At 34.4% G+C, this 10943-nt stretch overlaps 2 protein-coding genes across 3 annotated transcripts; one reads left to right on the top strand and one right to left on the bottom strand.

The window, feature by feature from the left end:
* Positions 1-246: 246 nt before the first annotated feature.
* Positions 247-3540, top strand: LOC107413897 (protein MID1-COMPLEMENTING ACTIVITY 1). Its single transcript, XM_016021952.4, has 7 exons — positions 247-876; positions 1828-2180; positions 2309-2421; positions 2565-2636; positions 2732-2838; positions 2926-3019; positions 3147-3540. The coding sequence occupies exons 1-7, from the start codon at positions 496-498 to the stop codon at positions 3197-3199; spliced, it is 1173 nt and encodes a 390-aa protein (XP_015877438.3). The 5' UTR covers positions 247-495; the 3' UTR covers positions 3200-3540.
* A 257-nt stretch (positions 3541-3797) lies between these two features.
* Positions 3798-8839, bottom strand: LOC107413891 (uncharacterized). Of its 2 annotated transcripts, XM_048470151.2 has the most exons (12): positions 8574-8837; positions 8319-8406; positions 7364-7657; positions 6909-7067; positions 6369-6509; positions 6196-6252; positions 5612-5750; positions 5220-5324; positions 4817-5013; positions 4487-4528; positions 4316-4403; positions 3798-4150 (listed from the first exon to the last, which is right to left on the bottom strand). In XM_048470151.2, exons 1-12 carry the CDS (start codon positions 8684-8686, stop codon positions 4128-4130), a joined length of 1446 nt encoding a protein of 481 aa, XP_048326108.1. In that variant the 5' UTR covers positions 8687-8837; the 3' UTR covers positions 3798-4127. The 2 variants fall into 2 exon arrangements, with proteins under 2 accessions (XP_048326108.1, XP_048326107.1); XM_048470150.2 differs by having other exon boundaries at positions 3798-4403; positions 8574-8839.
* Between the last annotated feature and the right edge of the window lie 2104 nt (positions 8840-10943).

Below are 10943 nucleotides of genomic sequence, written 5' to 3' on the forward strand. Positions count from 1 at the left end.
GACTTCCAGCCTATTATAGACAATAAATTTATTATAAAATTGGCAAACATTTATTAAGCTAGTTTATTATACATCTTCTATCTATTACATTATTTTACATATCCTGTGCTTATTATTATTATTATTATCTGAAATAAATCAAGATCTGGCTTTTATATCTGAAAAATAAAATGATATTTACTAAACCTTCAATTAGTAAATTACTCGATCAAGTAAAATCCAAAAAGAAAACCAATAAAGACAATAATAAATTATGCCAGAGGCACACAAATTAATGCATTGGTACTTCTGGTTTACTGCGACAGATTTTCATCAGTCATTTCCTTAGTTCCAAAGCAAAAAGAATTCAAAGGCAGTTTCTCACACAAAAAGCAAAATACCACCACTTCCATTTTTTTCCTTCCTTTCAACAAAGCAAAAGCAGAAAAAAGAAAAAAAAAAATCGAAATAAACAAAAAAAGTCAAAAAAGTGCTTCCAGTTCATGATCAAATTCCATGGAGAACTTGGTTCAGGTTTCAGGTCTGGACGCTTTGACGCTGTCGAACATGATTGTATCGTCGGCGCGCAACGCCATATCGCACCGGCGGAACTGCGAGCAACTCGCGGAGCACGTGAGGATAATCGGGAACTTGCTGGAGAAGCTGAAACAGACGGATTTGATGGACCTTCCGGCGACCAAAGAGCCCTTGGATGGTTTACAGGAAGCTTTGAAGAAAGCGCTTGAGTTGGTACAGAGCTGCAGGGATAATAGTTACTTGTATATGCTTGCTATGGGGTGGAGTGTAGTGTATCGATTCCGCCAAGTTCAGGCTGAGATTGATCGTTACCTTAGACTCGTGCCCTTGATCTCGATCGTCCATGAGTTCCGTATGCAGGTGCGTGTACCCAATAATTTAGACCATGTCTGTGACACCCCCTTGTTATTATTTTAATCCTTTAATTATTTTATAATTCTGAAATTTCTATTTTTAGTACATTTTGGTCTTTAAATTGTTGTTTATCTAGTGAAATTGAGGACCAATTTGCAAAAGTCTAATAATTATTCATTGGAAAACTTTGAGAAAAATCATGCTCCTTTTCTTCTTACGAGGACAATAATGAAGAAAACCAGGGTCCTGAAGATTCTAGCTATTTTCTTAGTGAGTTTTTGTCAAACTGGGTCCTAATGTTCTTTTCTTTGTTCGGAACATGGATTTCGATATAAGCGAACAAAAAGTTCCTGTGAATCTGGGCCGTCCATATCAGCTCGTTCTATCATCACAACAATCCACATTAAAAAATGGTGTGAAAATATTACAGTCAAATATAGAGATTATGGACCACTGTAGACACTCCTGAGCAAGTGTCGGTCTAACCGATATGAGTTTGACAAGTGTACTTATTTGTAAAATGTGTCGAGCTTGTCAAATTTGGTACAGTCGTGTGTAGGTAATCATAAGATTTGAATAAAGCTTTGCTTTCTCTTACCTTTCCTTTTTTCTTCCACGGCTAGGTAATAGACCCAAGACACCATACACACACACACACACACACACATATATATATATATATATATATATTTTTTTTTTTTTTTCTCTCTTTCTTTTTTTTTGTGGAATTAGGAACAATGTTTTTATTAAAATTGTGTCCTTGAAAACAAAAAGTGGGGAATATCAATTACTGATTATAAATTGAATTTTACTACGTTACAATTATCTGGCTTATACTTTCTGTTGGTTTAAGAGCGAAAGCTTTTCAATATATATATATATATATTTATAAATTTTTAATTTAGTATAGAGATTTTACATGGATAACTAATTTAGTAGCATAACAATGAAAGACAGAATCTGGAGGAAGGATTGGAAGCTGTGGATAAGGACCAAAGAGATTATAGTCTTGATGAAGAGGATGTTGAGGCACAGAACGTTGTATTAAAACGTGATCGAACAACGAAAGATGCAGATATATTGGAGAAGTCTCTGTCTCGCAAATACCCTGACATGGATTTCCATGAGGCACTCCTGGAGGAGAAAGAGAAACTCAATATTGAGCTGCAACGATCAAGAACCAATAATGATTCCAATCAATGCCGAGTCATTGAACATCTTATTGATGTGACAGACAATGTTGTCAATGTTCTTCCAGCGAAAAATGTTCATAAACTTGTTGCCAATGAACCAACTTATTCAATATCAGGGTAAGTTCTTGACAAGTTTGAGCTTCAATTATATTAGGAAAATAAATTGAAAAATAAAAAGAATAAAAAAAATAAATAAATAAAAAAGAAGATAACCCCTCACCTATGATTATGTTACAACGATATAGGTACATAACCAATGCAAAATCTAGTCATGAAGACCTTGGATTAAAGACGCAGAATGAAGTTCAATCAGATTGGCAGGCTGATCTTTTCGGTTGTTGCAGCGAGCCTTGTCTTAGTGAGTTTTTAAACCGCTTAAACTCCTCATAATAGTTATTTGTTGAATCAAATTCTATATTGCCGATTGTGTCATTTAATATTGGTTATGGAAACCACATTATTAATGATCATACTCTATTGTGCTCATGTAAATAACTATAGGTTTGAAGACTTTTTTCTACCCCTGCGGAACATTTTCATGGATAGCTAACGTAGTGACAGAAGGAAAAATATGTAAGCAAAGTCAATATTTTATCATACACTCTGTTATCACTGAATGATGCTTAAAAGTAAAGAGTCCTAATCACTTTCCCCATTTTCACTTGCAGCTCGTGAACGAGCAATAAATAACCTAATGGGATACTCAGTATTTGGAGGTTGTTGCTGTTACAGCTGCTGTATCAGAAAAAAGTTGCGGGAACATTTTAATATAGAGGTATTCGGGTTAGTTTTTGTCCAAGAGTTCTTCGAGGGATAATTGCTGAGTTACTGTCCCCTTAACCGGCCGGTTTTTACTTTGTAGGGAGGTTCATGTGATGACTACTTAACTCACCTCATGTGTTGCTGCTGTGCAATGGTTCAAGAGCGGCGCGAACTCGAGCTCAGAAACTTTCGGGGTAGGTTTCCTTAGTCCTAATACAATGTTTGGTATCTGAGAAACGGTCTTTCTAACACCTTGAATACTATCAATCATAATAAATGGTGATATATTGGAGTTGACTGCCAGTCTCGGTACCTTTGCAGGTTGCCAAGGAAGAAAGATGGTTCCTCCACCATTCCAATACATGAAGCCTTGAATCCCTTCCTTGATTGTATGAATAAAATTTTATCTACGAAGCAGCTAGTTAAGAGACTGACATGAAAATATACACATGCAAAGAGAGAAGAATTAGTTTTTAAGAGACTGTCGTGTATGCATGCGTCAGTTCTATGCATAAAAATATGTAAAATTTTCTTTTCTAGCCCATCTGTTTCTCGAGAAACAGAAGGATGAAAAGCGCGCAGGTTGGAAAAGTTTAAGAACCTATTAATCTAACACCATCATTTGATTTTGCTGACAAACAAAACATAAATGAGAACAGAACAACCTGTACAGTGACAAGTTCAATATTTCACGCGTTGCGTAGTGTTTTCTTTTTCTGAGTTTGAATTTTGTCTCTTTTTATTATTATTATTATTTTTTTCTTTCGAATGGATTCGGATTGATTTTAAATGTAAAATGGGCTTATTAAATTGATGGAGACGAAACATATTAACTAGCAAAGCCTCTTTTAATAATTTTATCCTTGTTACATATTAACATTGCATGACATTATGACCGCTTGCTTTGCATTTTTTGACCAAAGCAACTAAAAAAACGCTCTGTTGATTTGTGGATTAAAAGATTTAAGCCACTTAAGAATTTTTAAAGGAGAATGAAATCTATAGATATCAGACTTTCTACGAATACAACAAATATGACCTAAGGCAGACAAAATAAGTTTTAATACAACCATGTTTCTCTCCACGAGCACATTACTCCATTGAGCCAGTAAAATTTGTGCCAGGAGCAAAACTACTAGACAAATTAAAATGCAAAATTAAGAACTCTATCCCTGGCCCCTGATACTTCAAAATTCCGATCTGAGACAAAGGGATCGTAATTCGTAACTGAAAACTCAGACGGGGTACAAAACAGGTTTCCAAATTAGCAATGATATCGATCCAGAGTGGAAGTCAGGTCAGCTAGAAGGAAGAGCTGGTCGTAGCTGAAAATCATGCAAGGCAGTCCCAATAAGGATACAAAGCATTTAAGAAATATTCCTTTCTTTCTTGTAAAAAAACAAACTACAATTCATCTTTTTGGGACCGTTTATCGTCTTTCCCCGGCGAGAAGATTGACAAGAGCCAACGGAACAGTAGAGATAACTTACTGGTTGCAGGCATCTGCACTTCTGTTTCCACATTTGCATTGCAAACTGTATCATAATCATGCTTCAAATGAGGAGCAACTATTCTTTCCTGAAAAGCATACAAGCATCAATCAATGAGCATGACATGAAGGATCCTATCCATTACTCACTGAAGTAGGATGATAAAAGTACCTTAAAATCTTCAAACGGGCAGAAATCAGAACCATCACAACCCTATTCACCAAAACACAAAGAGTTCAATACAAGGATAGATTAGAAAGGGGTACAACATAATTATTATTGCAACCGCTAACCAATGTTTACCTTCCATATGAAAAAAAATAATAACAAAAACAATAAAAAATTGATAGAATAATTCGTACTAGAGATTAAGCTGCCCCCAGCACATTTTGAACGTAAAAATCAGACTCAAATTCCAAAAACTAAATATAGAAGGGGCAAAAAAAAAAGTGTTCTGAGGTGATTAGCAAAAAGATGGTAGAGGTAAAAAAAGAGTCTTACTGGCATTGGAATGGGATGCTCATTATGCAGTACTTGCACAAAGTAATTGCTTGAAGTGTTAGCATTAGATGGACAGCTGTATAGAACCAGCATGTTATTCCCCGCAAAAGGTGCCACAGTGCTTCCCCTCCATTTTCTTTTTTGGGGTGGCTTAGGAGGAAGTTGCAAGGGTTGTTCCCTCTGTATTTGTTGAAATTCTGAAATGTTTAGAAACACGAATAGTAAGAAAGATAGCACACAGCACAAGTTACATGGATGACCTTCTCCCTCTTTTCAAAGCCAAAAAGAAAAAGAAAAGGAAGAAGCTAGATCAATGACCATAAAGCGTGTCCAGAGCAGGTTACCATTAAAACTCACTCAGCTCCTACAAGAAAGTTAACAATGTAATAGTGAAATCACTCACCAGATTTTTCAAGAAAAAGTCCGAGCAGACATGAAAATGGAACCACAGTTTCTGCATGAGCAAACCTTAACCTTGCCTTTTCATAACTTCCAGGAGGATGGTTCTCTACAATGATGATAGTTAATACATTAACAGTCATACAAGTATGATACTTCTCTCACAACATTGCTTTTAGAGGTTGAAGCATCAGCACCCATTACAACAAGAAGATAAACTTCTATATACCTATATACCAAAATTGCAACAATGAAACTACACTACATACAAAATTTCCGAATCCCTAAGTGCATAAATTAGGAGGCATGAATGAGAACAGAAACAAGAACCCCCCCAAGGGTAAATCAGAAGCACATTAATGTAAAGGAACAGAAAACCAGGATATTTATTTTCACCTTCCTTGGCCTGAATAGCTTGCTCCATGGATTGCACAACATCTTCAAGTAATGGCACCCCCATTCGATAATTCAATGATTTACCATAACCCTTCAATATAAACACTTCCAAATCATCTGTCCACTCCAGCAAAGCAACCTAAACAAAGAAAAATTTGCAAGCAGAATAAGCAAAATAAGCAGAAAAACCTTGGAGAAGTAATGCCTTTTTCAATTGACTACTGAATTGTAAACATTTTAAAAGAAAGAGAAATAGAAAAAAATAAAAAACTTATTAAGGTTACTAGATACAACAACATACAATTAGTTGGTGTAAGTCTGACCACCTAATTTGCTAGTCCCCAAACCGACAACTTAAAAGATAAGGATTTATTCCTAAAGTGCTTTAAGTTTGTTAATCATCAATACAGTATTAAGTGATATTACAATTAACAGTCAAACAAATTTAAGTTTCTCATATCATCATACTAAAGTTGCACAGCATCCTTTGTTAATTATCAGGGGAACAATCTTCAGTTTCCATAAATCTGAGATAATAAAAAATAAATCAAACATAAGAATAGATGATAATGAATCCCATATACCTCAGAGGGACTAAAAAGACCACAAGCTTGATCAGTTATATCCAACAAGGATGCTTCCTGCCACCACGTTGGAAGATAACAAAAACAGTCAATATTGATTACAGTAATTATTCATTCAGAACTAATCAAAGACAAATTTCGTGTCTACCACAAAAAGAGAAGAATATGATCACCTGTTTGCACAGAAACCAGAGAGAAGAGGTGTCCTGCCTTGTAAAATTCAACTCATAGCGCCGCACTAGAGCAGAGGTGATCTCATCAAAGAAAGGTTCCTTAAGCTTATGAACAAAAGGCTCCTGACGTTTCCTGAAGTCCTGCATCCGTAAATAATTCTCAACAATATAAAGCACCACATCACAGCTTTCCTCCCAGCTATCAACTATTCACTGAGTTGACTTGATATACACCCACTTCCTAATAGCTTAAAAACTTATGAACAAAACAATATTTACCAGTCATCCACATGTGGAGATGTTTTACTAAGAACTAAGAACCAATAGTTTACATATTAAATCAGATTGACGTACAAAAATAATCATAGGAGAACCACTATAGAGAAGGTATTTGATATTTTTCATGATATGTAAAATTTAGCATAAAGCAAGTTTTTTTAATGACCAGTTATGATCATCGTTTGCTTAACATCAATGCTCTATAGTTGTTTGTGCATGCATTGAAACCAAAGAAAAAAGTTATCAAGACTGCAAAATTACCTTATAATTTTCACAACAATCATGAAACCGCAGGAATATATCACTTGCACGGCTTTCAGTGCTTACAGCAAAAGCTCGATGGTGCCCTGGTCCTAGACTTCCTCTCCCAGAAAACAACCCCATGCCAAATGCTACGGCACTAGCCGATGCCCGAGGAACCTATCCCGTCAAAGAATGGACAGATGTATAAGCTGACAGGTTAAATCAATCCGAAAATTCAAAAGCCACTATCACCAGACAATGCAATGAACTTTGATCAAATCAAGGCCTCATGCCAAAACAAGAAAATGGTTTTCTCAAGACAATCCAAAAGTAAAGATCCAAACTAGTACATATATCATGCAGCACACTGAATATATCCATCAACCTCTCAAGCAATTTTTCATTATTTCAAAAATTATAGAAAGAAAAAAGCACGTGCTACTTTATATAATGAAAAAACAAACACAGCTCACCTGAGTTGCTTTCATTGTATACACATCTGGGTGGTATTCATCATTAAATAAATCTGAAAATTTTTCTCTAATCCTGGTCCCGAGATCATACAGTTCGTCCTCTCCTTTGCTGATCAATTCTCCACCCTTCACTTTTCCTTTCCAAGGAGATTTCCAATTGCGTAACCAGGTAGGAATTTTCTGTAAAGACAATTTTTGTTCTTCTGCATCTTTCAAAAGTAGTTCCAGATGAGCTGCCAAGTTGTCTAACTCCCTAATCCGTTTCTTAGTAGGAGAACGAGTTCCATGCCTTGACTGAGAAAACAAAGTAACATTACAATCACTACTTCTCCCACTCTTTCACTAAGGCATTAATTTAAAATTCTAGAAAACATAAGTTTTCTAGAAACTTAAAAAGAAATGCATTGATACCAAATGCCAAAACAGGCTAAACTTTGAATTAGGATGGATTGATAGATCATTCTCAAGTTTATCATGCATCAAAATATTTACATGCCTAATCCCAATTTCACAATGCACTGATTTAATATATAATGCTACTGAAACAGGATGGAAGGGACTGATATTAGCATATAAACTATCTTTCTCTACAAAACAAGAATCTATGATGTAAAAAATTCAATATTTCCATTCCTGATAAATCTAATTCTTTGTTTCTTTTTGGATTCGGGGGAGAGTCTTTGAACAGGACTTTTTCTGTTGTCTACAAGTCTCAATCATTTCCAATTTTCTCAATGATGGTACAGAAATTGTCTCCTTGAAATGTCCAATATAGAAAGCCAGGCAGCTAATATTATAGACAATTCTTCCAATTTCATTTTCAAGTTAACATATATACATACATTTATATATATATATATATATATATATATAAATCGAAACCTACAGATAGTTAGGCTTAGGCATGGAAAAATGAAAACAATCCCAAGAAATAAAATTGTGAAAGAAAGATTACCACAAGGTTGAGGTGGATAGGAGTACATCCATTTGGAATTTCCGAAGCTACAAAGGAATTGTCAGCAACATCCTTGACGACACCGTATCTGCACCATAAAATTACAAAAACCGTGCAAGAACACCTAAATAAATTTGGCACTTGTTTATTGCAAGAATTAATATAAAAATCGTAACCCAAAAAAAAAAAGGGGAAAATTTAAAGAGAAAAAAAAAAAAGAAAAAAAAAAAAGTGGAATCTCGTAATGAAAGAAACCTGGTAACCGTGGAAATATGTTGACGAACATCAAAACATTCTTCTCCGGCGGCATCTGAATGGACCAACACGGACAACACTATGACCAAACCCACGACCATCGCTCTCTCCATTCTTCCTCTTCCTCTCTCTCTCTCTCTCTCTCTCTCTCTCTCTCTTGCTCTATGAGAAACAAACCAAAAGAAACGCAGACAAAAAGAATGACAACAATTTAAGGCCTGAAAAGTTCAACAAAAAAGGTTTTTTCTCCCAAAAAAAAAAAAAAATTTTTAAAAAGAAAGTCATAAAGCGAATAGCATATGTTTGTCAGGGTGATGTGGCGGTTTAGGCCTGATTTATTGTTATTATTTTTCTTACAATAATTCTGACTTAAATCTCCATTCAAAATTTTTTTTTCCTTAAAAAAAAAAAAATATATATATATATATATATGACCTAGAAAAAGCCAAAATATATATATATTTGAGAAAAGTTATCTTATAATTTTAAATAGTAGATCTATTGCTAAAAAGAGTAAACTTGTGACCATATTTCTACTAAAATCGACTTAAACTAATATTTTATTAATTGAATAATCTTTTAAACTATTATAATTCTTTTTAGTAAAAAATATATTATAAATTATAAAAATGATAAGTACATTAAAATTATAAATTGCTGGTATCATACATTCCCCATTTTTTTTATTTCTTACCACTGATCCACCCTCTTGGGTGTTCCTATATTTTATTCTTATCATCTTATAAATAAGAAATATAAATATTATTCTCACCATATGTTATTAATTTGGTAGATGTTGTAACAATTCCCAAAATAAAAAAATAAAAAAAATTCCCATCTCCTTTATTATACGAAGTGTCGGGTCGGTTCGCACTCAATCAGAGTTCAGAGATGAAGAGACTATGGTCGCTGTCATTAATACTTCAAATTTCTTCTAATTATTATTATTTTTTTTTCTTTTAGGGAACAAATTAATTTAGTATCTGGAAGAAGGGATATTATTATTATTCTCTCATTGTTGATTATGAATGGGATGAGTTACTGTTTCCTTGATGCACAATAAGACAAGTTGGAGTTGCAACTCAACCATGTTATTACTTATGTTTCACCCAGTTGTATCATGGTTAAATATAGGGATGTATCCAACTTTTCACAATGTTAACTAATATATGTGGTTTTTGGTTTGTTTTGTGCACTTCAAACTATGCAAATTCCACTCTGTGCCCTTTGGTGAAAAGGGTATACCATACCTGAACACCTATGATGGATGAACAATCCAATGTCTTGATCCTCTCTGAACAAGGCTAATGACAAAATCAAGCTGGACATGGAGACCAACAGGATCACTAACTTCATCAAGTTAAGTTTGATGTTGGGAATGTGGTCATGGTTACAGGTGGAAGAAATAGAAGCTGTGTTGGACTTGGAGTAATCAAGAACAGAGAAAAGCATAAGGGTAGTTTTGAGACCATCCATGTCCAATATGCCACAGGTCATGAATTCGCTACTCGACTGTGTTATGTGTTCACTCACCATCGGCAAGGGCATAAAGCCACCGGAATCCCTTCCAAGTTCCAAAGTGTGAGGTCACGTTTGGCTGCAATGTTGTGTTTGGTGATGCAGATGGATTACATAGCTAATAGGCCTTCGTGTTTTTTAATCCAACCCACGGTGTCTTACTAACACACCCCAATTTCACTGTATTAATTGGTCTTTCCAATCTGCAGAATACCCTAATTTTTTGCTTTCTTTCTCCCTTCCAAATTGTTCGTTTTTGAATAAAATGAAAAGAAATATTATGTCACGATTTTTTTTTTTTTTAAAAGAAAATTATGCGATTTTGTTTTTTCTCTAGCATTCTCGACAACTTCTGTTTCCTTTTCTCTTGTGGTATTGGGTATTAAAGTGCTTGCTTTTCTGGATTATGAATATTGGAGATTGTTATGAGAATTTGAGGGGGATTCTTTGGTGGAAATTGGGAAACCTTCGTCAATGGATAGGCAAGATTTGGAGAGGAGATTGGATTTGTATAAGAAAAGAAAAGAAAAAAAAAATACAAATATATATATATATATAGGGATATTATCACATAAAGTCCTTAAACTATATGATTTGTGACAATTTGGTCCTTAAATTAATTTTTCAACTTGGTCCTTAAATTAATTTTTTTAACAATGAAATTTCTAAACTCATTGAAATCAATCACCACTGGTTCCAAAACATCAATTTCATTAATATTGTTAACAGAAAAAATATGTGCCCATTTGACAAGGACAATGAAGGTCATTCTAACATATTTCTCTGTCCCTCACATTATATTTCCGTTTGTAAACAGGAAAGAAAATTTGGGGAAAAAAGATTTAGGATTTT

This window comes from Ziziphus jujuba, chromosome 8 (assembly GCF_031755915.1).
Source record: "Ziziphus jujuba cultivar Dongzao chromosome 8, ASM3175591v1".
NCBI classification, from domain to species: domain Eukaryota; kingdom Viridiplantae; phylum Streptophyta; class Magnoliopsida; order Rosales; family Rhamnaceae; genus Ziziphus; species Ziziphus jujuba.